We start from the raw sequence: 25886 nt of genomic DNA, 5'->3' as shown, positions 1-25886 counted from the left end.
CTTTGATGATCAGTTCAGCATCTCTGAAGTTTGTTAGGTATTCCTCCTGGTTTGTGTGTGAGACACAAGTGTGGCAGTGATAGTTATTTCTGCTTCTGATGAGGATTTTAATTGTAGTAGATGTCTTGTGCACAATCCACTTACTATACAGTATCTGTCTTCTGTGTTTTTAACCCCTTGATCAGTCCTAGCCTTTTCACTTGCTCTTTTATCACAATGAAGTATTCAAATTTGCACCACGTGCCCCACACATTTTCTGCTTTCCTACCATCACTCGTGGAAACGTTTCTGATTTCTGAACAAACTCAACCCTAGGGCCTTAGGGGGATGCTAAGCTTATATTTTTTGTAATTCAGTTGATGAAATAATTAATTTTATTATGTTAATTTTAATCAAAGTAATCTTTTTATTAGATTTTTAAGCAACTTGACATCCCTAATCTTTCAACTGTTTCCTTTTTCAGGTTGTGTCCCCATTCAGTAAACCCGGAGAAATCTATACAGTTGATGCTGAAGCTTGCAATGCTGGTATTCCATATGCTGACTCTTTCTTTGTTTCCAATCATTGGTGTTTGACCCGTGAGTCAAGCACTGAAACCAGGATTAGTGTTTGGTCTCAAGTGAAATACAAGAAGAATGTATGGGGCTTCATGAAAGGTAATTTTGTGAATGTTTTGAGACAAATTTATTGCATACTTTACACATTATGATTTTGGTGACTTGGCTGTTCATTCTGCATTAAATTATATGTTAGCGTTCATTATTTGTGTAAGAGTTTGGTACAGTGCAAGCTCTTGTTGTTCCATAGTCTCCCTTTTTTTTTTTGTCTTTTCCCCCTTTCTCCTCTGCCTCCTCCTCCCTCATCCCTCTTTGGTCCTTTCTCATCAGCTTACATCTACAAACATTGGTATGTAGGAGCTTGCCACTTTGGGTACATTATTCACATTGACTACTGCTGCTGCTGTTCACATAAGTATCAAAATCTAAATAAAAATGCAAGCACATTGCTAAGTTTATTAACAGTGCTTAGCCTGTGAGTGATTCAGCCACTCTTCCTTGTGTATATTTACTAGCTTTTTAACTTTTAGTTTTTATATCATAAATGTTAATTAACACGAGGCTTGTTGGTTAAAATAAAGATCATTAGTAAAGTTATACCATATATTAGTCAGGCTTTTATTTGGAATGACAAGTATCCAGTATCCTAAATCAGAAAATCAGTATGAACTTCACCCTGACCATTTTAGATTTTTGCCTGCTCAGCTACAGCTGTATTATAAAATTATAAATTCATATAAGGATCACTTATTGCCAAACATACATGTGATCCCAGTTATTTGATTTAGCTCTACTGTATTGCACTAATTTTGAAAATCCTAAAACCTTACCACTGTTTGTAGGAGTAATTGATAAGAATGCATTTAGTGGCGTTGAATCTCTGCTGAATGACATCAATGCAGCACTGCTAGCCGAAGTTGATCGCTCCAACCTGAAGAGAACACGACGGAGAAGACGACGTGTTGGAAGCAAGTGCGAAACTCCAGATGTACTTCTCCCATCACAAGTTTATCCCGATAAAGTTAAAGTTAAAGTTAAGGATATGCACAAAGCCACACAAATCCCTGCCAGAAAACTAAGTAAGTTAATTAAAATAATTTTTTTTTAATAATGGTGACATATGTCTGTTAAATGGTGTCCTGTAGTCTAAATACTGTATACTAAAGCTGTACTAAATGTATTATTTTGTATTAGGTTTGTATGGCTGTGTGAAAGGTGAGGGAAATACACTGAAGCAAAAGAGACTGAAGTTTGATATGGTAGGTCTTTATGGAGCGCTGTTGAAAATGAAGTGGAGAGAGGATTGAAGATTGCAAGGATGAGTGAGAGAGCAAGACATGTGCTCTTTAATGAGTGAAGAACAGTGTGATGAAATGAGCAGCTTAATTTGGCATGTGTGCAGATAAAAGCTAGAATATAAGGATGTTTTTAAGCATTGATTGGAGAATAAGAACTAGAGATTTTCTATTTGTACAAATAGAATAGGTTTGTACTTGGTTATGTTAAGCCTGATCAGAACAAGGCTAGGTTGGTATCTTTGGCTATGTGAAAGTTATTGTGAACCTATCACTGATAATAAGGTTAATTTGTAATGTCCAGCCAAGCAAAGAAGTTTGAATAGTGCCCAAATTTGGTTCATGATAGGTTTACAAATTGTTCATGGTGTTATCGGTTCATTTAATTAGAAATTACTGACCTGGTCATATTCCATTTCATGACTCCTTATTACTTATGACTAAGAATGAGGCAGAGTTATGAAGATGTTAAAACAGGTTACAATTAACCATTCATGGAGTTAATGTGGATGAAGGGATAGCAAACAGAAAAATAATGAAGCAGATAGTTTGTTAAAGACAAATGGAACTTAGAGATGCTCTGTGCTCTAAAGAACTAAAAAGATATAATCTCTCTGAGAAGAAGCCTTTATCAAAAAGATAATGGAGAAATTTTTACAGACACAAAGTAGATTGTTAATGTTATTTGACAACAGATTGAATGTATGCTCCAATGATGTGAAACTTTGATGTAGTCCTAATTCATTGAATGATGAGTGAAAATTGATGTTTCTGAAATCCTGTAACTACTTAAGAGTTTGTTTACAATAATGCAAGAGCAAGAACTTTTATCTAGAGGGCTGGAGATGTCAAACCTAATGCTAATAGCTTTGTCATGGTGTAGTGGGCAGTATGTGGCACTAACATTACTAGATCCTAGTTTGACTCCCAGAAGTGTCATGTAACTTTTGATATAAACCCTGGAAATACAAACCGAAACTCTCTCTCTCTTCCGCTTGTTACAACTTGTAATAAAGTTGTTACATCTTGGCTTAACTTGTTTATGACGTACTGTATTAGAACGTTGTTACAACTTGCTATATTGGTTATAACTGGTTAGGTGTTAAAACTTGTTCGAACGTTGTAGCAATGTCGTAGTTTCGGTGTATGTTTGGCGGGAAACTTCAGGAAAATTAAGCAAGTATGACAATTGGTAACTGTTTAGTGGCTCATGTTGTATTCAGGATGCACTAACGCCTTATCACTTTTCAGCATTACCAACCGTTACTCCAGACAACAACAATTCATCAAATGAAGGTCCTGTAAGAATGGTGGTGGTAACCTTAGTAATTCTGTTGACCCTCAATGCTTTATTGTATTACAAACTCTGGGCACTGGAAGAAAAAATGTTCCTCCGCTCCACTCCGTATCCAAATCTGGATCCTAGTATGTTTAGGTGAGTGGTTGATTTACACACATTTGCATATATGTGTACATTCAAGATACAATACACTCAAAACAGATATGTGGGGATACATACATTTTTACTGATGTGCATATATTCTACATGATGGATATCCCTTAGGTCTGGAGCTAATGGGGGTCCTCTTGAGGAGTGGGTGCGAATACTGCAACAGCAGGAAGCTCTACATGCTGCTGAAGTTGAGAGATGGAGAAAATCTATTGAGGAGGCTGCAGGATTTCTTAGAAAGGTTAGTTGAAGCACTTAATAATCCAGAGAAATGTGTTAACTTGGGAAAGTTCTAAATATTATTGGCAGGTATGTTAAAAGAAATTCTGAAATACATGTATAGCAGGGGAGGGAGGGAGAATTCCTAAAGCTTTTTTTTTCTGATTCTATCGAGCAAAGATAAGGGAGAAAGAAGACTCTGCCATTGAAAAATTAGACGAGTCGGGTAACTGTTGGTAAAAAAAATGGGTGGTATTTTTAATAAGCGTGTCTGTTTACTCCCTTGATATTGTGCCTACAACTGAACAAATCCAAGTAGGTGATAGAGATAAAGTTTATTAGTTTAGTGGTTACCATGGAGGAAGTTACTAAACAAATAGACCAATTAATGCTATTAAGTTCCTAGAGCCAAAGTGTTACCAAGGTTCTTAATGTAAAGACAAGCTTAGTGAGCCCTTGTCTTTCATATTTAATAACATTTGAGAAAAATACAAGACTCATGAAGGGTTGCAAATGTGCAGATTTTCGAGTAGAGAGAGATATCACTTGGCTCGGTCATCAAGTTAGCTTAATATCTATTGTAGGAAAAATGCATCAATCGATAATTCCAAAAGCAGCTTGGATAGCATAGATTAATAAGGGATTCACAAGCCGTCTTTCCTAAGGGTTGCTTGTGTTTTAACGAGGTTACTGTCTTTTCCAGTACGTATATTATGCACATCTATTTGTAACCGAGATTGCAGCATTCAAAAAAGGATACCGTACTGGAATTTATTTCTAGGAGCTTTAGAAACAAAATGTCTAATATTTTTCTTCAGCTTTGTCTTGCTCTTCTTAGGCCCCATTTAAATTATTTAGTTAAATTTTGGTCACTGTACTGTTGAATACAGAAAGTTAGTTTGCAGCCCAGAAAGACTGGGTAAAAGGGGGGGCGGGGGAAACATCTTGTCTTGAGGTTATCTTGAGATGATTTCAGGACTTAGCGTCCCCGTGGCCCGGTCCTCGACTAGGCCTCCTTGGGCCAGATTCATGAAGCAGTTACGCAAGCACTTACAAACCTGTACGTCTTCTCTCAATCTTTGGCGGTTTTGTTTGCAATTATTAAACAGTTAATGAGCTCCGAAGCACCAGGAGGCTGTTTATAACAATAACAGTTGACTGGGACGTTTTCAGACTTGTAAAATGTTTAATAAATGTAACCAAAGCCGTCAAAGATTGAGGAAAGATGTACACGTTCGTAAGTACTTGCGTAACTGCTTCGTGAATCTAGTACCTTTTTGTTACACATTCCCATGTAGCAGCTTAAGTCCCAGGTACCTATTTACTGCTAGGTGAATAGGGGCATCAGGGTGAAAGAAAGTGCTCATTTGTTTCTCCCTTCACCGGGGATCGAAATATACTACATGATTGTAATACTGTATACAGATAGATGAAGGCATATAAATAGCATTTTAAATATATTAACACTTGGAACACAATGCAATAGATGTGTTGTAATTGGATAAGCTTAGAATTGGGAAAGACCAGGGTAAATATATTGGTTTGGAAATTTGGGTTGTGGATTTATGAAACAAGTGACTGGGTAATATAGTTGATGTGAGATCACCATATTGATTCAGGTGTAGGTTAGACATGTACAATGTATGAATTAGTTTGAATGGATATAAATGGAAGCTGCCTCGCGACGTAATAGGGCTTACGGAGTTTCTTGTATGCCTGTGTTCTTGTATATTTTAATAATTCAAAAATTGTCTTTTCCTGCTCTGATTTCTGTTTTTCCATTTTCATACAATTCTAATAAGAAATTAGCATATCCTTCATATATTTACTGTTGGTTTTTATATCACTTTGGTTTTGTCTACAACCAGAGAAAATTTTTACAACTTAATGGAAGCTCTTTCCTAATTTACAATTTAAACTTGTAAATCGACTAATGGGCTTATAGTATATTTGTTTAACTTTTACATACTGTATCATGATGTACAAAACTTATTACAGTTTTTGTGATCCAAAAATTGTATGACTGAGTGCAAGGCGAGTGGACAGATTTGTTAGGTACTAGCAGTTTTTTTACCCTCCGTAAGTGGTCAGGTAGAAAGAAGCAAGTAACTTCCAGCTCCAACATCGGTTTTTCCAATGTCTCTTCCAGTGCACCTGGGTGACCACTGTAAGATGTGTAAATCTTTTTCTAGGGTCAATGGGGCCAGTGTCGTATGCCTTATGATTTGCCTCTTCCTCCTGTGTGCAAAGCTTAACTGAGATAGCAATTACAGTGGAACCTCGAGTGATGAACGCCTCAATTTACAAACATTTTGAATAACGAGCGCGCCGATCGCCGACAATTTGTCCCGATTGGCAAGCGCTCATTTGATTAACGAGGAAACCATGTGGTTTGTCCATGTCCCACTGCTCTCGCACATTCTTGGACCCCTTCCTCGGATGCAAATAAATTATTTTGTTTAAAGATGCTAATGATGCTGGGATGTAAAGGGGTGACTGCTGTGATGTTGCAAAGCATTGAATTTTTTTGTAGAATAAACAGAAATAAATGAAAACATTTTGAAAAAGAACACATGTCAAAAAGGTTTGTTCAGTGTGTCAAGTAGGCTGCTTCATGTTTCTTTAAAAAAAAAAAAATTAAACAAATATGATAAAAGGAAAAATGTCATAAAGGTTCATTCAGTGTGTGCCAGGTAGGCTGCTCCATTATTAATTTATAGATGAAAAATACAAAACAAATTGAACACATTTGAAACAAAGAAAGATTGTCATAATGGAGCAGCCTATATCTTGAGGTTATCTTGAGATGATTTCGGGGCTTTTAGTGTCCCCGCGGCCCGGTCCTCGACCAGGCCTCCACCCCCAAGAAGCAGCCGGTGACAGCTGACTAACACCCAGGTACCAATTTTACTGCTAGGTAACAGGGGGGCATAGGGTGAAAGAAACTCTGCCCATTGTTTCTCGCCGGCGCCTGGGATCGAACCCAGGACCACAGGATCACAAGTCCAGCGTGCTGTCTGCTCGGCCGACCGGCTCCCTACCTGACAAACCTAGTGTTTCAGTGTTTGTCAGCCTACCTGACAAACACTGATTGAACCTTTGACATTTTTCCTTTTTTCAAATTTGTTCCAATTTTTTTTTTTTTTAAGAAACATGAAAAAAGAATGAATGTCAAAGATTTGTTCAGTGTATGTCAGGTAGGCTGCTCCATGTTTCTTAAAAAAAAAATTAAACAAATTTGATAGTCATAAAGGTTCGTTCAGTACAGTATATGTCAGGTAGGCTGCTCCATTATTTGCAAAGTCGAATATCATATTGATGTTTGTCGGTGGTGGAACTGATTATTTTTATTTCCAATATTTAAAATGGGGAAGTTCGTTTTGAAAGAAGAGCATTTCACACGACGAGCTTGGTGCCGGAACGGATTAAATTCGTTAATCAAGGTTCCACTGTATTATCTAAAGGGTAGATGAATTTTGTTACTACATTGAGAAAATATTTATCAGTTGGTCACTTGCCTGTGATGGTTGTAAGATAAAAGCTGTAGATAGTCCTGAATCTACAGGCTGTATGAAATATTTTTATAATTCATTATTTGCAGAAATGGCAAAGCTGCAAGTTTTTATATATAATTTCTTAAAAGTGCAAATTGAAAAATTTTAGTTTTTTCCTTGTGCATTTGTTATATTTCTTCCCATATAAATAATACTAATGACATTCTAGTTATTAAGTATATACTGTATCTTTAAGTAGTTAATTAAGCAAAAATTTTCCTTCTTAGGCGGAAGAATCATTACGTGCTCTGCATACCTCTATACCTCCACATCATGCCTCCAAGCTTCAGTTGCTCTTAAGACAAATTCAGAGTTTACATGAAGCGGAATCTCAACGCAGATCGGCTTCAGAACCACCTCACTGGGATCAAGAAGGAAGTCCAATTGATCCCACCACAGGGCCTGACATTCCAGAACGTAATGGTGACAATGCGTACAGAAACAGACAAGAAAATGGGAAACATGAGTATTTGGAACTCTGAGTGTGTTATTTTAAAGTAGAAATATTTTAAATATCTGTGTTATATAAAGTTGACAGACATTTGGTGTGCGTTGATGAGTACCCCTTGTGTGCAAGTGTGTGGATAAATCTTATGTCTCATGTTGAGCCATTTTTTGTTTTATAAGAAAATCTCTTGCAGTTAGAGGTGAACTACTAACCTGTTTGTGATGGACATTGGTAGCAGGTATTTGTAAAATACGTGCATCACAAAGTTTAATTAAGCAGGTGATTGTTGGTGAAAATATCTAGTCCCTTTATAAGGTGAACAAGACTTGTACTAACCCCTACTATTTGGCAGCAAATAGGACAAATTTTGAGGGTAGTTGAACAATTGTGGATCTGGTTTTGGCTTTGGGCAAAAGTTTCTTTGCAAAGGGATTCTGTTGTAAGGATATAGATGCTAGATCCTCTGCTTGCACATCAACATTTTTACAAAGTGTCAGTGCAAGTAGTGCATGCTTGTGAAGTCTGACCATCATGATGCAGACTAACTCGATGTTTAAATGAAAGGTTGTGGAGCGTTGACTCATTCCATTGTATGACCTGGTTCAAGGACCAATGTTGGCTTGATCACACACTAAATTACCCAATTAGTTTTGACAATTTCTTTTCTGCACTTTAACTAGCAGTATTATAATTACTTATTATGATATGAGCATATTTGTGTAATTATATACAAAGACTGTCTATATTCAGCATGACCTAAATTAGCCTTACCCGTGAACATGTGCATAAAAGTACATTTTCTTCATTCATTTTGTCTTTTATGTTCATATGATAAAATTGTGTATATTTAGAAGTTAATTTTGTTTAAATTCAATTTATCTTGTGATAGCTGCCAATTGTAATCTTCAGGTCTGAGATGCATATTTATTTTTTAATGCAAGATTTATTCCTATTATCTGTAATAATTGCAGTGCATATCATTACAGTAGTAAAGAGTAATAGCAGTGTTTTATTTTCAGCGCTAGTGCACATGATGCATGAAAGACTACGTACTATGCATTAGTTAGGTACTGAGAAAAGCACTTCTGCAGAACAAATATAGCTTTTAAGAAATGGAAACATGCATGCATAATAGCGCACAAAATTGTTAGCTGAAGTAGGGTCCAAGAGTAGAAGCTCATTCCCTTCCAACATAAAGCGGCTTGCAGTCAAGTAATAAAATATAATGCTATATATTTATATATATTACACATTAAAAATATAATGTACCTAATGCCAAATTTACCCAAAAAGATAAATTTTCTTAAAAACTAGATTATTAATTTTTATTTAGTTTGCAAGTCGATTGATATAGCTAGTTGAGTAAACACAATATACACCCTTTTCTTTGGAACTGAAAAACTTGGTAAACTGACCTAACTTAAATATGCCTATTATTCCTCAACTCTGCTTAATATTGGTAAAGCTAGGTCTAAACAAATTAGTAATTAATGTAACTATTTCATCAAGTGCAGACTAAAAAAATAAAAAAAAAAGAGATGAGAAAAGTAAAAATTCTCAAGCTATTACGCCAAGCTGCTTTTGCCCTCTATCCACGAGTCCAATTCATGACTCTGCACCATGCCAATGGTGCAGTTCTGGTAATTCGGCATGAAACATGCATACTTGTATGCATGTGATTTTTTGTACATTATGCTACGCAGTATCATAGGGTGTCATAGCTCACTCTATGAAACAAGATAGTAGACCAATATCAGTGAGTAGACTACGAGTCTATTCATTGTAGACTACGAGTCTATTCATTGTAGACTCATAAACAGTTATGAGTCTACTTGGTTATGACAAAATTCTGGTGTCTCTTGTAACGTGGTAGAGCCTAGCTGTTGAAATTGAGACAACAAGCGTGTCGGTGTGTAATGATGGCAGAGGAATAGGTAGGTTTTCCTGCACTTTCTACTTCGGTGGTTACTCTGTGAATGTGTTTTGGACAAAAACTTGACATTTTTATTTGAAGAATCTTGAATAACTATGTATTTCCTTACCTAGTAATGAGAACATTAAATTTCAACTGTGCACAAAAGCAATAATTATGTTCTTAATAGATGTGAATGATTGTGTTGCAAGCTGGCTGTGATACTAATAGACATAGGTATTGTTTTATATATTTTAATTTTGTTCCTCGCTTTATCTTTAGTTGTGCACGAATACGAACATTCTTTACGTAATGGCGAGCCTCGGATGATATTTGGTGTGCAAATGGATATTGTTTGCTTGCTTAGTTCTGGTCTTAATTCGAGATGATGCTATAGAAGTGTTTTATATTCTAATTTATAGTTTGTGTTGCAGCATTAGTATGTACATTAGAACAAAAATCAATCTTAAAAGGTAACATGGGTTTTGGAAACTTATTGTACTACTGCTGGCAGTAAGGATAATTTAGTAATGTTGTAAGCCACTGGGATCAAAGATTTATGTTAAGATTTGGTGAAGTTCAATGTTAACTTTTAGACTGATATGTTCCCTGTTAATTTTTAAGTACTGTACATACTTTAAATGCTTTGTCCGTAACAATGTCAGTTGTGGGTTCGTCAGATTGAGAATCATTCCTGAACCCTTCAATTATACACCAAATTCATTGGATGAAAGTCATATTGAAAATGTTTGCTGGTTTTTAAAAGTTTATGCTATATTTTCCTTCCTAAATATAAAAAAAGCAAATTCTATTTCCTTTATATGAAAATGTTACAAAAATTCCAAACTTTCCCCACTGCATTAACTTGCCGCAGTAATTTTCCACAAGGAGAGAATACTAGAAGCTGAAGGAACTAACGTGGCTATAGAAAAGCATCCTCAGTGAAAGAGGATGAGGGAGGGTAACCTTTAATCCTCTCAGTTGTGCTTCCATAGGCAACTAAGGCCAACCTTTATACTACCCGAATAGCAGTTTTATGTATTGCATATTCAGCTTTGTTACATACTTTAGGGACTAATTTGCAGAATTATGCAAGGAGTAACTTGGCTTGCACTGAACTATAATTAAAAAGATATGATTATATTTAAAGAAATTGGAAGGTGTTAAATGTAACATAAGACTCCAACCTATTCTGAATACAAACATAATTTTATTAAGATTATTGATATATTTTATTTGGTTTTGTGGCCGTCGTGTATTAAGTGCACTAGAGTCGAATGTATTTCTTAATATTGACACAGTTGATGTTAATGCGTGTTTAGTTCAAAACCATTTCCTTTGATGCATTCTAAATTTATAATTAAAAACCTAAGATATTTTGAGTGCAGTATTTTAAAATAATACCCATTTAGTAATTATAATAATTACTAAAGCGAGGCATTTCATAGTACCAGTATTGGTAGTTTAGTAGTGGTAATAGTAGTTTTGCAATAAAAACAGTACTGTAGTTTGTTTTGGGAAGTATTCGGGTACCTTACTAATGCACAGTGGTATGCTTATCCTGTAGCACATATTTTGGCTGGTTTTAAATGGGAAGTAGCTTTTTACTAGTCTCTTCTAATATTTTATAATTCATGGAATTTCTAATTTAATCAATTATTTGGATGTTGGATTTTACCGCCTTTTAAGAATTTCCAAAGATTGCTTTGAGCTACACATGTATATAATCAATAACTTTGTTAAATATTAGATGGTATCTTAAATAAATTCCCTGTATCCAAAAACGTTTTTTTTTTATACATGTGTAAACATTCATGTTATCATTGATGTATTATTATTTTATGATATATGTTGATGCTAGTATGTGAAAATACTACATAAAGCAAGTGAAGCAAAAGACCAATGCCGAGGGTGTTTGATCTTGGAATAAGGTAAGGTAATTATCAGAAGAAAATACAAGCCATTATGACTATATAGCACTTGGAAGGGATGAGGATAAGGATTTTGGATGGAGAGGGGTGAGAAGGAATGATGCCCAATCACTTGGAAAGTCGGTGATTGAACGCCGACCTGCAAGAGCCGAGACTGACGCTCTACCGTCCAGTTCAAGTGGCTGGACGATCTTGGAATAAGAAAACCTAGTACAGTACTGGGAACTGAGAACCTCTTTTTGAAGAGACAAGAAAAGTAAATTTAGTCGTCAGAAATGTGTTTAGTGGTACTTAACAATGTTTTAGGTCCATAGACCTCTTGGAAGGTTGCTGACCCCTTTTCCAGATATACACACAAAGGTATGCCATTTTACATCTTCCAATGACTAAAAAAATTATAAAGAGCAGTTATATACTGTATATACAGGTATATGATAGTGTCAGACCATGGAGGAACAATTGAAACAGGAATTTCCCTAAGCACTTTCGTATATTAATACATCTAAAGAAGGAATGATAATAATTAGTAATTATTAATAATTAAAAGTAATTACCAAAACTGTATTGGAATTTGGTGGGGAATCTCTATGTTGTGCTTCAAATTTTATTATCCTTCATTCAGAAATAATAATAAGATTACAACAAACCTTACAGAATAATTATGCTTAAAAATATTATATTAGAAACCACTTGCTATTGATTTTCATGCAAAGGTTAATGGCTACTTACTAGAAAAAATTTAAAACCAAGTTGTCGAGTGGTCTTCGTTAAAGCAATGTTTATGTATTTGACATTTGGGGAATTTTGCGTTTCCATGTTGATATCAGCAAGCGCTGAAGATCCTGACTTATCTCGGTTAAGTACTGTTGTTGCAAATGGAATCAGTGCTGCCTTAGTAAACTTGCTTAAAATAAACTCCAGAATTCTCAATGTCTATTAAATTCATGGCACATTTGTATTGTCAAGTCACTGAGGTCATCTTTCAGAAGAAAAACTTAAAAAAAAAAAAAAAAGACTACCAAACCACTTTTGCATTTTAAGGTACTCTGAGGTGAAATAACCTGTAAACAGCTCTGCATTGTTTCAAGGTCTCGACAGACATCAGCCTGAAGAGAAATTTATAAGGATTTATAATTTGTTACTTCAGCTTACAGAAGCATTTCCTACAGTTGTGTGGAGTTCCCATAGTTGTACACCTCCAATCTTTTCTTCCATTGTGGTGGTATGACCAAAAATGCTCTTAGTTTTTTAGCTGCATTCATGATGGTGATTTACTTCATTGATTTGCCAAAAATAAAATACAGTTAAGCCAAGCTATGAATGAACACCCTCCTGTTAACTAGAGTTTCTACACAAAGTTCAATCAAGCACTTCATGACCTTTTTGAAAACTAGCAAACTACTGTGTAGTAGAGGACTTAATATTGTGCTCCCATTTCTTGGCAAATATTGGGACTCGGGGTCATGACTGAAGGTGGTTTTTACGATGATAGATAAAATTCCTTTCAGGATTGCTAGCAGAGTCTTTGGCATCAGTGCATGCCAATATAAAAAGCAATGAGTCATATTGATACATGAAGCTCCTTTCTTCATGAAAGCATCAAATCCAGATGAAGTGCCATACATCACAGGTTCATCTGAGCCCAAGTAGTTGTCGGATGTAGGTTACATCATTTGAAAGGTCAACTGTTGTTCTAAGGGGATCTCAACAAGCCTAACAAAGCTTCTCATCCATATAATGGCAGAATGCAAAGGAAAGTCACAGCAAAAAACAGAAAATATTATGATTTTGGTTGGGATTAAACTCACATTTCTGGACCTTCCCCAGAAGCGCACACTACCCACTACCATAATGGGCTTAAAAGCAACTGAACCAAACATTGTACTAGAATTATTTGGAATCTGACAGGCACTTGCTAATACTCGCACTCCCATTTTTACGAGTTACCAGCCTCACACTCGGTGTGGGTAGTGATGTTCTACACCATATGACACTGTTAATGCACAGTGAAATCACAATAAGGTGATTGTATCTATGACAATAAGTTGTGGGTGGGTATCTCGTAAAACTTGGATTGTAGGTACCAGCTGGTGCTTACCAAATTACAAGTAGGTCTTTCAGAACTTCTAGTTGAGATACTTTTAAACTTATCATGGTACCATGGGTCGTGAATGTTTCTGGGGAATCCAGAACATTAATATGAAATCAATTTATCAAATGTGCATTGATCGTCGAAATTTTATCCTCAAATTGTTTACGCAAAAAACTAATACTATATAATCATCTGTATATATACTGTGACATGCGTAAGTATCCACGTAGGAGGGGGGGGGGGGGATTATCAGGAAAAAAAAACGCCAACCCATTACGACTATATAGCACTTGGAAGGAATCTGCATAAGGATTTGTGTGTTTGTTGTTGTAGTCCAATCCCCAACCGTCCAATGACCTGCAAGAAGTGAGAGCGTCGCTCTACCGTCCTGTGACTTAAGGCGATATGTGCGCCAGGCGTCGTAACAATCCGGACCATTAAATAGGAATGCCAAACGGCAGAATCATAATCCAAAATCGCTAAATAGAACGTGATCCGGCGGCTTCCAGGTGGAGGGAGTGTCCAAGACGTCCGCCCTTCTTTAAGGTTGAACCAGGACTCATATATGGGATGATGTTGTTATAGATTCAGCTACTCGGAACAAGTTCTAAGTAGCACGGGCTATGGTGAGCCCGTAGTTTACCTGGCACAGGAGCGGGGCAAGTAGCATGGGCTATGGTGAGCCCGTAGCTTACCTGGCACAGGAGCGGGGCAAGTAGCACGGGTTATGGTGAGCCCGTAGTGGACTTACCTGGCACAGAAGCCTATGAGATGAGACGGAGGAAAGGTATGGTGCCCAATCCACGTAGGGAAAAAAGGACGCAAAATTTCCGGATGTTTTCGGGAAACGCGAAAACGTTCGGGGTTTTAGTTTAATCCTTTTCTACGTGAATACTTACGCATAACTGAATCACGTGATTTTTGCGATTATTCTTGCAATTGTGACATATATGAGCTTTCATTTTAATCATCTGCATTTTATTTCAAATCAGATGAAAATATTAATGCATAAGAATTAAGCGATTTCATTGCAAGACAAAGTTAAATCCACATTTATCTTAGCTGTCAACGAAAGCTAAAATACAAATAAATAACTAAAGCAATTATGACAAAAATTAATTCCCTTGGATTACGCCGAATTTTTGCATTATCTATCAATAGATGGCGCTATTCTGGTTTAGTTTGGTGTTGGGTTCAAAGCCTATCAACCTGTGGAAGGTTATTAAGGCAACACCATACCTTACTGACCAACCAGCAAGTATATACTTTAGAACTGGGCATAATGCAGGGCTAATGTAAACTCTCAGGGGTAAAGCTGTGTATATAGTTGATATTAATATATAAAACGCTCGAAAATAGCGTTTCTTTGCCCGAAACGCTATGCGTGCTAATGGCTTAACAAGAATGTAAATTCAACTTAATTTCTATGTTCTCTCTTAACCCCCAATGTACCTTCTTGTATATCAATAAATAAATAAATAAATAAAATAATCAATATCGCCCTGCTGTTCTTGTGATATCTGGTATCGATAAACGCGTCACACTTTTTTGTAAACTTTTGATTGGAACTTTCTTTTCTTTCTTCTAAACTATGAGAATCGGTTGGTCCAGGTCAGTGTGGGCTGTGAACGGTGCGGGTGAGGTGCTCGTTGATCGCTTCTTGTAACATGTTAAGCGCAAACATTTTGAAATTACTGTGGGCCTTTACGTATACGAGACGAGCGTGTCAGTGAGGTATATAGGACAATGCGCTAATGAAGCCAGCGCGACTGAAGGAAGAGAGCCCAATAGCTTGGTCCACTGGGGATCGAACTCGACCATGCAATAAGTGCCGAGGCTGTCTGCATGTACTGACATTTTGTAGTGGAGCATCTGATTTGCCTGGAAAGAATTCGAATCTTGAATAAGGTAAGTCGAATGCTTTGTGGAATTCCTGAAATAGCGATTTAGGTTGTCAGCCAATTAAGTGACGTTGGATCATTTTGACAAATCTGGTGTGACTAATTTTGTTGGTGGTTCTAAAGCTGTCGTTTAAGGTTGCTTAACAGCAATTGGTTTTTATGGGCTATTCATGCCCGTGCCACCTCTTGGGTGGCTTAATCTTTATCAATCATGAGTCAGGATAAGGATTTGGGATGGGACATGGGGATGGGGGGATGAATGGTGCCCAACCACTTGGACGGTCGGGATTGAACGCAGACCTGCATTCCAAATAGCCGATTCTTGACCCAGGAAGGCCCTCTAGGAGAGGACATTTAGGAGAGTCCAGACCTGGAGGCCGGCCAGGCAGAGGTTGACACTCCGGCTTTAGGCAGCTACCGGCCAGCAGCCTGGAATGGGGGAGCTGGCCTCTCCTAGTATGACTATTTTCACTTTAATGATCCCCCATCTTTGCTACTGTTTCATTCACTCACACATATACACACACACCCACACTTTGCCCGAAACGCTATGCGTGCTAATGGCTTTGCAAGATTGTAATTTCAACTTAAACTCTGTTCTCTCTTAACCCCCAATGAACTTTCTTGTATATATATATAAATAAAATAAAAACGTACATTTAATTTTGTTTCAGTTCGGTAGGCTTACTCTTGTTTTTTTCTTCCTTGGCTATAAGAATGAGTTATCTAAAAGGAACGGGCACTTTGGCCTATTGACCTCCCATAGCTTGCCGACTGTAAGGCCCAACTAGGGGTTTGCTGGATTACATGACGCGAATTTCCCGCAGTCTCTAGAATTTTATCACTTTTCTCTCTCATTTCAACGTTCATAGCTCTCTGCCTCCATTCGCTTCACTAGTTTTCTCATTTTGTGCTCTCTTCGTTGTCCCTTTAAATATTTTTCGTTCTCATCCTGTCATTCTTTTAAGCAGGGGTTGTTTCTGGGAGACATTGGTCTGTAGTCAAGTGTGAGAAGTGCAGACAGCAGTCTTAAGTATTACTTATCGTTAATATCGTTACTTATTGGAGCTCCAGTTTAATGCTAAAAATTTAAAATTTGCATTGTCAGCTGATGGAAATGTGCTATTCTTTAAGGGCAGAGATTACTCTATTAAAGGTTAATTTCCTTGGCCAACGGGTGGCTGCCAGAGGTAGGCAACATAAGCTTTAACCTGAAGGATGTTGGCGAGTGGAAAATCGTTAAAAATCCTGTTAATATCAGTTCGTTGTTAGGATGTCAAATGTCTACACTCCGTTGGAGGATGGGTCTTGCGAAGAGTATTTTCCTTCATTAGAGGATGAGATTACTTCAGTCTTCTAATAGGACGACGGGAAATTAACCATTAAATGTAATTTTAATTGAGAGATTCTCGGGTAAGGAATTTGGATAGGGCATGTTGTGCTAGAGATAGGGCAACTATCAGGGGAGCCGGTCGGCCGAGCGGACAGCACGCTGGCTTGTGATCCTGTGGTCCTGGGTTCGATCCCAGGCGCTGGCGAGAAACAATGGGCAGAGTTTCTTTCACCTTATGCCCCTGTTACCTAGCAGTAAAATAGGTACCTGGGTGTTAGTCAGTTGTCACGGGCTGCTTCCTGGGGGTGGAGGCCTGGTCGAGGACCGGGCCGCGGGGACACTAAGCCCCGAAATCATCTCAAGAAGATAGCAGAAATTGGGGATATTGGTTTTTCCAAGGGCCGCTCGTGTTTAATTTTGCTTTCATTCTATTCAGGCTTATTGAAAGTAGTTAAAAGTGAAAAGGGTTGTGAATCTTGATTTTAGCCTAGGTTTTGATAAAGCCTCACGAAAGACTAATTAGGAAGGTAGGGATTCGCGGTGTTGGACAAGGACATGGTTATATCAAATGATACGGTTATTATAAATGGAGTAAAGTCACTGGGAAATTGTTGATGCTATGTACCAGTGCTCATCCTGGGACCTTTGAAATTCCTCAACCTACTCTCAAACTTTAAATGGGTGAGATGCTGAGCTTGAAGGCTGAAGCTTGGCGACTAATCAGAGTATCTAGTGGGCTATTTAGGCCTTTAGGTTCTGTTGGCTATTATTTGCATCAACAGTACGTGGGTGAAGCAGTTATTTACGGTGCTGATTCGAACAGAGGTCGTCAGCGAAAGTCAGAAAAGTTCGATCATCAGTCGAGTCGTGTGTAAGCTGTTTTTCATTCATTAACAGGGGATTTGGCGGATAGATTAGTGAGTATTTGGCATTTGTTGGTGAGGACGGGCTGTGCAAAGACTCTGTACCCAAATGATAGGAGACGATATGTTGCCATCTCATTTTTTATTACTGCTGAGCTACAAAACCCTATTAACTCTTCCGCTTAATTATTCTCACTGAAGTTTTGGTCCAAGATTTGTAAAATTAAGTTGGATGAATATTGTATTCAAAAGACACCAAATGATTAATCTTTTAAACTAACACTGTCGAGTATAGGTTTACAGGATCGTTAAAAATTGATCTTTTCATTCTATATGACGAACATCTAAATCGTTAACCTAATATACTTTATAACCTGACTTTTGTAGCTGCACATTTCATTTAATGCTTATATGTAATTCAAACAGATAGCGGGTCAGACTGGAGGCGACTGTAGGCCCCATTAGTTGATTTCGTCAGTTAATTGGATTTCTCAATCTTGTATGTCTAGAGAGGGTGTTCCTACAGTGTCTAACGAGGAATGGATGAATGAATGTTGGAGTGATGGTAGATGCAGTAAGTGTGGCCATACTGGTGACAATGTCTTATCAGTCTTCATATTGGAATCACAGGCGTATGTGCAAGTGAATAAAAGATTGGAAAGTATACACAAGGTTCATAAAACTTTAGAAATTAAACGAACAAACTAAAGTAGAATGTAATCAAATAAAATGTAATAAGGTAAGTAGTCAAATTCAAAATTGTTCTACTAGATATATTGGCGAGATGTATTAGTTAGCGTTAAAACTGGACAAATAGATTCGGATCGTCTAACAGTACTGAATAGAAACTGAAGATATTTGTACTACCAGAAATATAAAAAAATTACCAAATTTGCCAGATTTTTAAAGCAAAAACAAAAGTAAATGTTTAATTACAAGGCAAGAAATGATTACGTATAAACGTGAAAGCCAAAAAGGTCTCGACGCTTCTTGTCAAAGCTTCTTTTGTAATCAATAAATCGTAAGAATTAGGCACTGTGCTAAAATTGCTGGGGTTATGAATGTAGTCTAAGCTTCCTTAAACAAACAAGTCCGTGGCGAATGATCGTTAAATTTGGTTTACGTCAGGTTGTGGAAATATTATTTGAATAAATATTCTCAAATGTGATTTATATTAATTTTGTAAACATAAATGATTTGTGCTGGGATAATCACAAAAAACGTGATTGACTTGTACGCAAGTATCCTCATAGGACAAATTAAACGAAAATAATCACTTTCGTGATTCAACAAGAATGTAAAAACAAGCTTCTTGCTTTGCTACGAAGGGAAGGCATGCTGCCAAATGAGGCAGCATGCCAAGTGCCAGAACTCTTAGGACCTTCAGCGTACCCTCCTGGGGATGGAGTAGTGGTAGGTCATATCTGATATTGCTGTGAATACCCTGACAAATGGAAGACTGATACAGGAGCCACCTAGTTATAGCTATTAATGTATAGTAAGAACCGGGGACTGCACCAAGGCAGTCCCCGTTTAACTAAAAAAATACTCAGACGTGAAAGCTGAAGTATTAAAAGCTATGACAACTTTTGTAATAGGTATTTTTTATGGTTATTTTGATTTCGGGGCTTAGCTTCCCCGCGGCCCGGTCCTCGACGAGGCCTCCTTTTTTATACACACCGCTAGGAAGCAGCCCGTAGCAGCTGTCTAACTCTCAGGTACCCATTTACTGCTAGGTAACAGGGGCATCAGGGTGAAAGAAACTGCCCATTTGTTTCCGCCTCCACCGGGGATCGAACCCGGAACCTCAGGACCACGAATCCGAAGTGCTGCCACTCAGCTGTCAGGCACAGTAATCAGACCATCAGTGAACAAGGGGCATTAGTTAATAGGAAATATCGGTCCAGCCACTTTGACTGGACGGTAGAGCGACGGTCTCCCTTCATGCAGGTCGCCGTTCAATCCCCCACCGTCCAAGTGGTTGGGCACCATTCCTTCCCCCCGTCCCATCACAAATTCTTATCCTAAGCCCTTTCCGGTGTTATAAAGTTGAAATGGTTTGGCGCTCTCCCCTGATAATTAAAAAATTAATAATAAAAAAATAATAGGAAACATGCCCAAACGCTTCGTCCTGTCTGGTAATCAAACTAACCGGTTGAGAGCCTACTGCACTAACGACAGCTAGAGGTTGTCTCCCGTAAAAACCGTGTTACATTTTCTAAAGGGAGCGGTGACGTGAGGCCTTGACATTGTAAACATTCCCCTCACTTAGTAAGCTTCAGTTTGCCATGCCGCCGAGCAAGACGGGTCACCTCTGGCATTATTGATTGTTCGTGGATACAGCGCCTGCATCAGGAAATTGACAATTAAAAATGGGTTATCCAACTACGTATAAATATTTGTTTTATTTGACAGTACAATGATCAAATTGTTAGTGGCAGGCAGTGTATCTTTGTCAAGCAGTCACACTATAAAAAAATTGAAGATACACTTGCACATTTTATGTCACAATATTGAAAATATACTTATAATTTTCATAATAAGAACAGCTGGGCGTATGAAAACGGATCTGCTAGATTAAATGTGGATAGAGGGTAGAAATAGCCTAGGGTACTTTATTCTTTTGGGATGTATTTTATTTTAATAAACTTGCTTCAGCTTGAAGTGTGGTACTATGCCTATTTGTTGCTTTTGACTGTTGGTATAACACTTATCGGCAGGATGTGTCGTGTTTATGGAAGCATTCTTTTGAGTAAGAAGATGGAAAGTGGTGTTATGACTTATTGTTATAACCGAATGCATTTAGCCTGCGAGTGTACATGTACAAAATGTTCGTTTGTATATAGAAAGTCGTGTGTACAACATACATATTCGCTTACGTGACCATCTACATATAGAAACAATTCGGATTAGTCCAACTATGGAGGATACACAGGGAAGCCCTTGATTTCTCATAGGTTACAGGACACTAAATATTACAGGAGTACCTTCATAAAGAGTCGCACCAAATGATACAAAAAATACATAAATCTATCGAACTAAACCAAAGCGGTACATAATATCGGTGACCCACTTAACAAGTGCATCGTTAAAGTAGTAGGCAGCCAGGTACATGATTTCATTTGGAAGCATTTGGTTAACTGGGTAACGTGCGCTGCGCTGGAAGCCGTTTGTATAAATAATGTTTGGGCAATTTTTGTTTGTCATTGGATGTTAAGTAATTTTGTCCTTCGCATTCTACCCATCGACATTAAGGTTGTCTGTCTGTAAGGCACATAATTAGCAGATAAATCTAGAGTATCTGCGTTTTAACAAAGTAAAGTGAAAGTGTTTAGTTATGACCACATCCTTCATACGTTATATAAATGACACTATCACCATTCAGGTTTGGCTATATCACCATCCACACCAATCTTGTAATATAAACTACTTTCAACCGTAATAATGTACACTGCATTGCACCAGCATATTAGAATTCAGTTTTATGATAGCTGTGTTTATAGCCCATAATTTTTTACAAAAAAAAAGCAAGCAGTGAACGATAATTACGGTAGATTGGATCGGAGGAATGTTCATTGAGCTACACAGTATCCGGTGATTTTTGCAGTTTTAAAAGTGCTCTTCATTTTCAGTTTCGATAAAAGGAATTTTTATTCTGCAACTATATACAGTACACGCGTTGGCAAGGCAGACGATCTTCGATGGACCTCCTTACTTATGAGGGGAGGATAGAAATGGCCTAAGCTACTCTATCCCTTTGAGATGTATTTCTTGTCTCAATAATCATACTTGAACTTGAATCCTCACTTAGGTCCGGAGGGTACGGTGCTGTGGACTTGCATATATGAATTTCAGAATCTGTTGTTCCTGGATCACATTTGCACATCCTCGTATACAAAATGTTTTCGTTAACTGTCAGGTTACTGGTGAAGCGCCACCGAAGGCGCAGTTTGGTGCAGTTGGTGAAGGCACAGGGCCTCGGAGTCCATATCCGTCAGGTAGAGGACGTCGCCAATACTTAAATTGTCTGCTTGACACGCTCTCCCTTCTGTCTTCCCTCGAGGAGGAGTTTGCGACACCACCGTGCCGGACATTTCTAGTTTCTTTGACCCGAAATCGCATTTGGTGGCACCGGGATCACCTCCGTCTGCCAAGGCGGGAGCTGCGGGGAGGTTTGGCGTGTTCATATTGATTTACAGGGAAGGCTCATGTGCGGTGGTGGTGAGCAGGACACGGCGGCGGAGGGAGCCAGACTGGTAGCAGCGGCCTGACCCAGCAGTGATGGTGGGAACTGTGCCAAATGACGTCACAGGTACGACAGTTTCTTCGTGATGACGTCATAGGTACGATATGGTTTCCCTGGTAAAGACGTCAGTGTTTGTAGGAGCTTGCGACTTATTTTTTTCCTCGGTTACTATGGTTTCTCGGGTGATTTGTTGTACCACAGTGGTATAATGATAATCAGATTACTGTGAAAATCCCCTTTACCAAAATCTCTCCTTTTAAGGGAACTTCACATAAAAACGTAAATAAAATTTGTTCGCATAAGGCCGCAATAAATCGCTCAGTTTTAAGATGTCTAAGCACTGAAGCTAGGCTTGTCCAGGACAGCGATGTGTGACCATGCTCGGGGAGAAGTTCATAGGCTTTAACAGATTATCCATCACGTTATCCTGCTAGAATATTATTTGTCCATGCGAGTCTGACATTGTCTGAATTCTCGACTTCTCATGCGAACAGACTAATTGTACTCGGTTATTTATCGGACTATTTATAGATCTGTATTTACCGTTCCCACCATAGATCCGCTACCCTTCATTGGCCTGTGTGCCGAGCCTAATGGCATACATGAAAATCAGGTTCATGTTGGTGAAAATGTCATGCATTATTCGGATTTTGGAATCAGGCCCAGAAAAATTAAATTCTGGCCCTTCATTCTCATTAGGGTTTGCAGAAATATAATTTATTGATACTGATATATTGTTACTAATATATCTGCGGAACCATTAACGGAAAAGGAAGTAAGGTATAATAAAATCAGATGCGGTTGACCAGATATAAGGACAATAACCTCGTATAATTACACTAAATATAAGTACAGAAAACCAAGGATAAACGTTACATAAATAAATAATTCACATGATATAGTTTGAGATTAATTTATATCATTACAGCTCAAGACTAGGCCCGCCGGTAGTTGACCTCGGCCTATGATCTATCAATGCGTTTGATTTACGACTTCAGGCTGCTCTCTATCTCCACCCGTTCAACTTGGCTGCTCTTTTCCTGAAGGTAGACTTCAGGCTGTAAGCACGAGTCACGAAGGATGTCTCTAAGGCTCTGCTGGTGTTCTGGGACCATCGACAGCAGCAATTCAAGAGATTCTTGCACCTATGAAAAAGGTCATCAGTAAAAGGATAAAAACTTGACATATTGTTGGTTTGCAAATGGGCTTAGGTCAAACAGCTCGACTGCTAGAGGGTTATAAAGGCCACAACAATAACTTCATAAAGCGGCAAGTATTCTTTAGGCCTAAATATACTCAATTGGAAAGTTGTTATAAAACAGAAATGGATAAAATTGGTTTGGAAATAGATTTATCGATGTTAATATATTAAGTTATGAAGTGGAAATACAGAAGAAACAAATGTATTTGAGTTTCAACCACTGGCTGGAAGAATACACTGCTTCACATGTCCACCTTTGACGCACTAGAACTTAACATAATTTGTAATGAATCTTCGCTTGCAAGCACAGACGGTGCATAGAGGTGTCCCCCGATGTATCAGAATGAAAACAAAGATGGTACTTTTCAAGAGGGCATGGAAAAAAAAGGCAAAAAGTTTTTCAAGCCTAGTACAGTTCAAAAATTAATTAAATTAGAGGGCGTATATTAGCTACAGGATTGCTTAATTATGGCTAGGACAGGTTAGGTTCGTGTGTATAGTTATACTGGCCAGACCCAGTGAGCTTCAACGGTATAAACCTACTGGCCAGACCCAGTTCCTCCTAAGTCTTCTTCCTTCAACGGTAGAAGACTTAGGAGGAAGTAAAGTTGGGTGGCTGGCTCTAATGGACTAAATTCTGTGTCATAATACTAAGTTCCTGGTGGATAAAATGTGGCAGTTTTGTTTGCTGGAGTTCAGGGCTTAGCGTTTAACTTACCTCCTGCAGCTTGAGAGAAACGTGTTCTATCTGTGTCTTCCAGATGTGTTCCTGATGGTACTGGAGCTGCTCTTGGCGCCGTAGGATGTCCTCAGCCCACGCCTCCGTCGCCCCTGGGGACCTGAGGTACACATGAAATGCACTTTTGACGTACACGCAAAATATAACTATATAAATGTATATATAAAGCCTCTTTCATATCAACCACAATCTTGTTAGTTTGATCGTTAAGGAACGGTTGTTTTTGAAGTAGCAATGTTAGAATTGCATGCTGATTATATTATTAATTTAAAATTTATTAAAAACAAAGTTGAGCACGAGGCTACAGTATTGCCTAGCCTAAACAACTGTGTTAATTTCTGTAGTTTAGGGAAGACTACAAATTGAAAATTGTGGCTGAAGGTGGTGGCTGTGTGGGGGTGGAGGTACCTTTGTGAGGGTTGGCCTTGGTTAAGATGCTGGAGGCGGGCCAGGTGCTCCAGGTGAGAGAGTCTGGTATAGAGAACAGCGTTGCCCATCACCAGCACGACCAACGCTACCACCATCGCAAACCCCAACCACGCAGCAAATGGATTTAGCGGTGGAGGAGATTCTGCTCCTACGGACACAAAAGGTATTGATAAGGTTTTTGCATAATTAGCTCTTGTGCTCCAATAAGCATGTTGATGGATGAGATTGTGCTTTAAGATTCCTGTAGTTAATTATTTAATTATGCGACAAATGTTCTTGGGCAGTTCATTATTGACATGGGATGCACACATTACATGCTGAGATTTCAAAGTTCTCACCCTTTTTAGCGTTTTGCTTGTGGGTATGGGGTCGACGCCTGTCGCGGTGTGCTTGGAGTCGTTTACGGGGTATACCTGTTGTGTTGGCCACCTTCTCAGCCTCTACAGTCAGTCTGGCTTGCAGCTCCAGCATCAGCGCATCTATCCCGTTGTACGCGTTTTTCTCCAGCATTCCTGAAACACAATTTACAAATCTCACTTTGTGGGGTCGGCTGACAGTCTTTTGGTAGTTGCTCGGTGAAGCCCAGGAACACCCGACAAATCCTTGTAAACTTTAATATATTCATAAAAAGTATTATGGTTTGGTCTTGTCTTAGCAAGTACTATTAGGCAAGTATCGCAATACCCACGCCTGACAATACCCATAACTAAACAATGTCGGGCATAGGTAACCTGTCCTCATGGTCACCCAACCAGTTACTGGCCAAGACTAAGCTTAAGTGTTCAAGTTAAAGTAAGCTTATTGAGATAATAAAATACATCTCAGAGATGGAGTAGCTTAGGCTATTTCTACCATCCCTTAACATTGACGTCTAGGCTTTGGGATTTATTTTTTTGTTGATTACTTAATTTTGACGTTTACAATCACTGTTTTTACCCATGCCGGCGAGAAACGATGGGCAGAGTTTCTTTCACCCTATGCCCCTGTTACCTAGCAGTAAAATAGATACCTGGGAGTTAGTCAGCTGTCACGGGCTGCTTCCTGGGGGTGGAGGCCTGGTTGAGGACCGGGCCGCGGGGACACTAAAGCCCCGAAATCATCTCAAGATAAGATCTCAAGATAACGCACGAGGTAAACACCAAATTGTGCCAGCAGTTTGATATGCTAGATTTAGCTAGAACATGGGCAAAATTTAGAGTAGCATTGCGCTAGTTTACCAGTAGTCTAATGAAGGAATTATTAAATATATAAAATTAATAAATATTCCCCTCACCCTTGACAAAGTTCCAGACGTTCTTCTTGTACTTGACGAGGGACCAGACGGTAAGAATGGTGGAGTCGGCGGAGCTCCGTGAGAGGCAGTAGTGGTTACACACAGTGAAGGCATCGGCATAGGGAATGCCTGTGTTGGTCGCCTCTGTCTCCACCACGTACGTTTCTCCTGCCAGGCTCTCCTGCACAACCTGTAACACAATCAGATCATCAGTGTTTGTGTTTGATCAGCAGCATGACCTGTTGCTAGCTTAGGACACGGGAGGCATACTATTGTTCGTATCTTCTCGTATTTACATTCCGGGATATACCTACGTATATTTTGTCAAAATTATTTGTGTAGTGTGTACACTTACCATAGTGACCGTGTTGGCTTTGACGAGGGGTTTATTTTAGGGGATCTCTTCAGCACGTCCAACGTTGGGTTCTAGTGTTAATGTTATT

The 25886-nt window shown here is 38.5% G+C and overlaps 3 protein-coding genes across 12 annotated transcripts in view; 2 read left to right on the top strand and 1 right to left on the bottom strand.

Moving 5' to 3' along the window:
* LOC123755329 (protein Aster-B) overlaps window positions 1-11219 on the top strand; it is a 150439-nt gene extending 139220 nt beyond the window's left edge. For all 4 annotated transcript variants that reach the window (XM_045737856.2, XM_045737858.2, XM_045737855.2 and 1 more), the window contains exons 11-15: window positions 464-656; window positions 1400-1636; window positions 3104-3287; window positions 3417-3543; window positions 7303-11219. In XM_045737856.2, coding sequence (XP_045593812.1) covers window positions 464-656; window positions 1400-1636; window positions 3104-3287; window positions 3417-3543; window positions 7303-7557 — 996 coding nt within the window. In that variant the 3' untranslated portion in view covers window positions 7558-11219. The remainder of the gene's footprint in view (window positions 1-463; window positions 657-1399; window positions 1637-3103; window positions 3288-3416; window positions 3544-7302) is intronic.
* A 3849-nt stretch (window positions 11220-15068) lies between these two features.
* Window positions 15069-25886, top strand: part of LOC123755327 (protein Aster-C) — a 27598-nt gene continuing 16780 nt past the window's right edge. For 2 of the 6 annotated variants that reach the window (XM_069327873.1, XM_069327869.1), the window contains exons 1-2: window positions 15309-15366; window positions 23764-23846. The gene's annotated coding sequence lies outside the window, so the exon portion shown is untranslated. Of the gene's footprint in view, window positions 15367-23763; window positions 23847-24192; window positions 24334-25886 lie in introns of those variants that run through there. The other 4 variants (XM_069327874.1, XM_069327870.1, XM_069327872.1 and 1 more) reach the window with 2 other exon arrangements.
* LOC123755328 (protein Aster-C) overlaps window positions 22600-25886 on the bottom strand; it is a 7769-nt gene continuing 4482 nt past the window's right edge. For both annotated transcript variants that reach the window (XM_045737854.2, XM_045737853.2), the window contains exons 6-10: window positions 25444-25633; window positions 24509-24682; window positions 24150-24318; window positions 23721-23841; window positions 22600-22946 (exon numbers count right to left, since the gene is read on the bottom strand). In XM_045737854.2, coding sequence (XP_045593810.2) covers window positions 22788-22946; window positions 23721-23841; window positions 24150-24318; window positions 24509-24682; window positions 25444-25633 — 813 coding nt within the window. In that variant the 3' untranslated portion in view covers window positions 22600-22787. The remainder of the gene's footprint in view (window positions 22947-23720; window positions 23842-24149; window positions 24319-24508; window positions 24683-25443; window positions 25634-25886) is intronic.

This window comes from Procambarus clarkii, chromosome 20 (assembly GCF_040958095.1).
Source record: "Procambarus clarkii isolate CNS0578487 chromosome 20, FALCON_Pclarkii_2.0, whole genome shotgun sequence".
Classification (NCBI taxonomy): domain Eukaryota; kingdom Metazoa; phylum Arthropoda; class Malacostraca; order Decapoda; family Cambaridae; genus Procambarus; species Procambarus clarkii.
The sequence above is the reverse complement of the archived record's forward strand: the minus strand, read 5'-3'. Positions and strand labels throughout refer to the sequence as shown.